General features: G+C 32.0%; 1 protein-coding gene across 1 annotated transcript; it reads right to left on the reverse strand.

Moving 5' to 3' along the window:
* Positions 1-356: 356 nt before the first annotated feature.
* LOC128158311 (protocadherin-23-like) lies at positions 357-4,694 on the reverse strand. Its single transcript, XM_052821095.1, has 6 exons — positions 4,595-4,694; positions 4,079-4,331; positions 3,808-3,950; positions 1,910-2,223; positions 1,255-1,351; positions 357-1,007 (listed from the first exon to the last, which is right to left on the reverse strand). The coding sequence occupies exons 1-6, from the start codon at positions 4,653-4,655 to the stop codon at positions 838-840; spliced, it is 1,038 nt and encodes a 345-aa protein (XP_052677055.1). The 5' UTR covers positions 4,656-4,694; the 3' UTR covers positions 357-837.
* Positions 4,695-5,224: the final 530 nt, after the last annotated feature.

Consider the following 5,224-nt stretch of genomic DNA (forward strand, 5'->3'; position numbering starts at 1 on the left):
ACCAGTGCTGCCTTTCCTGGCAAGTTATATTAACCAGATATTGTTTTCTTGGCATAGAAATCTCTAGTTTGGCTTTATCAATACATTTTTCAAAGGAGTCATACGTTGGATTAGGATTTTAACAAGTAGATGTTCTTAAGGGATGAAGTTTATTATTTTCTCGACAATTTACACCTTGTTTGATCTTAGATTTCTCGATATCGTCTGTAAACTCAATTAAATCAGTCTGTTCAAATCAGGATATAGTGGTTCTTAATGTTCATTTACTTTTATGCCACTATTTCGATATGCATATGCATCTTCATTAAAAAGCAAACTGTATTAAAATGATTTTATTTTTATTTCAATTAGGATCATCAATTTAAAAGCAAATAATGTTTATTTCGTTTCCTAAAACTAATTGACATATGTATACGACATTTTATTGTGTTTATGCAATGTATAAGGTAATTTCAGTATTGTACAAGCAGTCGGGAGGATACTAAAAGATGCATAAGTTTGATTATAAAAAAAAGAACTACATATTGAATTTTTTTGGCAATGTCCGTTAAAACGATGTAATATACATGTACATATACTAGTATTAAGAATGCGTTGAACGATATGTTTAAAGCTCGCTATTTCAATACAAAAAAGACACAGCGACCTATTTAAAAGAATACAAATGCATAAAATACCGCTATTTTAATTAAAAAGGAGTATGACAACATTATATGCAAACATATATATATATTTTAACATTAAAGCTTTCTATGTGTATAATAACTTGTTTAGTTAAACAACTCGGAGTAATCACTATCTTTAGAACCGGTGTCATACAGCCTTAACTATTCCACTTTAACAGCTTGAAGTAATCAGTATCTTGAGAACAGCTGACGAGCAGAAGTCCCCATCCGTGACCTTCACAGTCAGAGTGAAGGTCGTCCCGGCGGCCGATGCTACCGACCTATCTAAATGAATTGTTCCCGTCTTCTCACAAATCCGGAATATACCTTTTTCATTTCCATCTAGAAAAAAATAAAGCATTTGAAAAATTATTACGTTGGTTTGTGTAAGTAAAAAATCCATTTTATTTCATCTTCATTTTAAAATAGTTTCTTTTGAATAAAATCATGTTGACCTTTGTTTGTCATGCACAGGGTACCATTAATTTGATATCGTGTTACAGAAGTGTTCAACTTGTAATTGATAAAACACACATAATGAAAGTAAACATTGTCTTTTACATATACCAGGTGCATTTTGTGCAGTTACCTGTTATCATGTAAGAAAGATTTCCATGAGGTGGTGCATCACCGTCCGTGGCATTGATGGAAAAGATCTCGGTACCAAGAGGTGTGGCATTGCTTATCTACAATGTTTATGTTCATTGCATGTAACGAATCAAATAAACCACTATGTCTCAAAAGAAGTAAAGTGCTTATTGCTGTCATAATATTGCCAAACATTACAGTTTTTTAACATGCAAAATATACATTAAGGACACACATTCTTTGTTTTCAAATATAAAGTGCTATATAAAAAAAATTAACACATTTTTCAGCATAACTAAGCATCACATTCTACGACGTAGTTCTATTTTATTGAATATAATGAAGATCACTCTAGTTATATTAAACTGCTATATTACATGATAATGATCATGGTTCAACAAAACAACATAAACTTGTATTTCATTAATTTAATCTTTAACCACTGTGTTAGGCAAAAATTTATCATTGCATATTTAGATTTAGAAGGGAATAAATAGATGGGAGAAATATGGAGAACAAAAAAAAGGGTTTTAACAAAACATGAAACTATTATAGCACACACTATAGCATTTTAATCTCAACATTAAATTTCTGTCAATGAACACAATATTTGAACCCACGATATCATTTGACGGTACTTGCAATGATATACCTACATTTGTGCTGAGTGGTTGATCATGAATTACAGGTGTAAACTCATTCACAGGTTCAATGTTGACCTTTATCGTCATCGTTCCTGTTTTACGTGGATCACGTGTTGAACTATCAACACCAACTATGACAAGTGTGTAAATGACGTCACCAGTGTCGAAATCAATGACGTTGTTTGTTGTGACGACAGCGTTGTTGACTATCGTAAATTTCGGTTTAATGTCATCTCCAGTCTGAATAGTTATTGATGAACATCCAAAAGGGGATTCGTTGGGTTCTTTGTCCTCATCAGAACAATTCAGTTTAGCAAGCAATGAATCTTAAAAAAATAGTACTATAAGAGGCGCATTCTGTGTACATACGCGTAATGATAATCAGAACACGTTTAAACAATATTACTTTATTACTTTGAAGTAAGCCCTCTGGATATCTGGAATTTTGATATGAGGGATCAAACACAGGCGTTGATATTTCAAATAGCAAACAGTGAATAAAATTCAGAAGGTAAATTATTAGTTTAGGATTAAGATTTGTCAAAAAAGTCAAGGACTACGCTAACATCCTTTTTTACATGACACTATTATATTTATTCATTTACTGGTAATTAAAAAGCTTATTCAAATACATGTCCCCAGAGGATGCACATTGTCCTATTTTGCATTCAACAATCTTGAATATTTCTAGATAGTCACAATCATATTAAAAACAGCTTAATTAATGGTATCGATTATATATACGTTTACCATCATTGCACAGAAAGACAGAGTCAAGGTCATTAATGATTTCCTTTACAAGAATGATAAAAACACGAAACTAATCGTATAATAAAAGTACTAAAGTACTGACGGGAGTTGATTTTATTGATTATTATTCATTTTGAAATCAAGATATGTTACTTTGCTTGGCAAGTAGTTTATAATCTGTGTTTGAATTACACACATTTCTAAAATATGAATTATCGGACTTTTTCGACGAGAATTTCGAGAAAACCCCGTATGAATCGTGTTGTGTAATAATTCAAAATAGAATTGATTCAATCAAACTATGTATAAGTCATCGAAATATTTTAAAAATAGTGTGGATCCAAGCAGTAGAAAACTCTAGTCTCGTTCAACCAGATGCTCGGCTCTCTCCGTAAATCTCCAACAAGCAAGAGAATGTGTTCACCCGGTCACGTGATAGCTTGATGACGCGACCTCAATATATAGAATGATTCTCTGCTTGTCGGAGATTTACGGAGACAGCCGAGTGTTGAACTAGACTATATTGAACTCTGGCGTAGGAATACAAACGACTGCAATAAGTATCTAAATTATTCGTACCATTTAACTTCTTGCTATTTTCAAGGTATTAATAAATAAGTTTCTTAAAAAACAATGCTTCAATGTATATTACATCGAATTCATCGATTATTTTCAAGAACTAAATCTTGTCAGCGGTGGTGATTTGTGCTTAGGTCCAAACACTGCTTTAGTTTCGGTTTGCCAGAGTAACTGCATAGGAGAGTTGATTAAAAATCAACTCCCAAAACCACTTGTTAAACAAGAGGCCAACAGACCTTAACGGTCACCTGAGTATGATAGCCCATACAAAGACCTGGCGAGGAATCTCATATATGCAATTAATTAAGTTTAAATCTGGATTAAAAAAAATAAAATTTGTAATGATGACCACCTCTTTGCCATAAATCATTCAAGAAAGACAATGAAACCCAAAGCTTATAAAGTTTGACATTTTCATTAATATTATGGAGTTCTCTTCTTTTAAACTAAAAATGTGAAAGATGAAGTTTGATTTGTTGATCACCGAGCCTCCTTAATAATAATAACAATATGCTTTCTTTATGAGTGAAAAATGGTAAACCTGGATAACAATAACTTAAGACACGTTTAAACAATCTTACTTTGTAGTAGACCTTCTGGAAGTGTGGAATTTTGATATGAGGGATCAAAAACTGGCGTAAATTCGTTGACAGGGAGGACATTGACGGTCAGGGGTCCACATTTATTACCAAACTGGAGTGGATTTAAACCATATTGTGTGACGCTGTAAAATTAAGAATTTTTCATTAATTGAAACTTTTGAATAAAAAAATGAACAATAGATTTTGCATTAAGTATACCACGATTTATGCATACATATTCAATGTTCGTTATATTCATAATAATACCTACTATATTTTGTCCAAAATATATTGAGTTTTCCTCTCAAAGTCTAAGGCAGGTAAAGCCACAGCAACATCCCCGGATACTGCTATGGGAATCGAGAACGGCACCGTGTTATCAAGTATAAGAAATCTAATGGGATCTTGATCAGCATCAAAACCCGTATAAGTGAACACGGTGAACCCAACTGGTTTGTCTTCTTCTACATTCACAGTTTTTGGTTCGGACTCCCTCGGAGAGCAACTGGGTTTAATCGATTCCCCTATTTTGACAATTTAAACAAATATTTGCTTTAAAACAGAAAAGCAAACACTTACTAATTCAGCATCACAATTCCGAGAAAACGAGGGTATATTATAATTTTACACCAACGACTTAAAACAAACTACCTATCTACCTATATAGCTTTGGGAAAAAAGTACACACGCATATACAAATATTTTGATAATGTATGATTTTAAAATGATTTTTCAAATTTAAGAAAACCCCCCAAAAAACAGACATTAACCAAATTATGTGGCTTACCAAATCTGAATAACAATCCACAAAAAGATAGATACACAAGTAGAAAACTCATTTGCACCATTTGCTATGTTCCTGTTGATAACAATGATCTATGTAAGGCTTTTAAAGCAGTGAAAATGGCTTACTCACGTCAGTTAGATAAAAAACAGAATATAGGGGTTAACAAACTGAAAATATATTCTGAAAGCAATTGTTTGTAGAAGCAAATATTTATAAATATTAAACATAAATGCACCTGTATGTGCTTTTTAAACAAAGATGGTATCAATGTTGATATTGTGACTAAATCAGGTGTGCGTGATATCTTCAGAAATACAGTTAAATAGTAAAACTGTAGTTAAATAATAACATTCATTTTAAGTGAATAGTCTTAGTGTATTAACTTTGGCCTTAGATAATATCAATATCTTAGATAATATCAATATTTCACAAACACATTGCATAATCACGAAATACGTGATTATCATCACATTTATTAGCTAACTGAGCTTATGTCGATTATGATGTAGGTTTTGTTAAACGTTTTAAGTTACTATTGATGCTGCTATTCCAATATGAATTATCAAAACGTATCTCTGTAAACATTAGGAAAAAATTAGTAAACAAAATTGCCTAAAAGAGTCCCCAAGA

This window comes from Crassostrea angulata, chromosome 8 (genome assembly GCF_025612915.1).
Source record: "Crassostrea angulata isolate pt1a10 chromosome 8, ASM2561291v2, whole genome shotgun sequence".
In the NCBI taxonomy this organism is placed as follows: Eukaryota; Metazoa; Mollusca; class Bivalvia; order Ostreida; family Ostreidae; genus Magallana; species Magallana angulata.

Coding starts and splice junctions, on each gene's coding strand:
- LOC128158311 (XM_052821095.1), bottom strand. CDS start 4,655: ATGGTGCAAATGAGTTTTCTACTTGTGTATCTATCTTTTTGTGGATTG. Junction 2,224..3,807: donor TCCAGAAGGTCTACTACAAA/GTAAGATTGTTT, acceptor TATTTTTTTAAG/ATTCATTGCTTGCTAAACTG. Junction 1,352..1,909: donor ATCAACCACTCAGCACAAAT/GTAGGTATATCA, acceptor TAAACATTGTAG/ATAAGCAATGCCACACCTCT.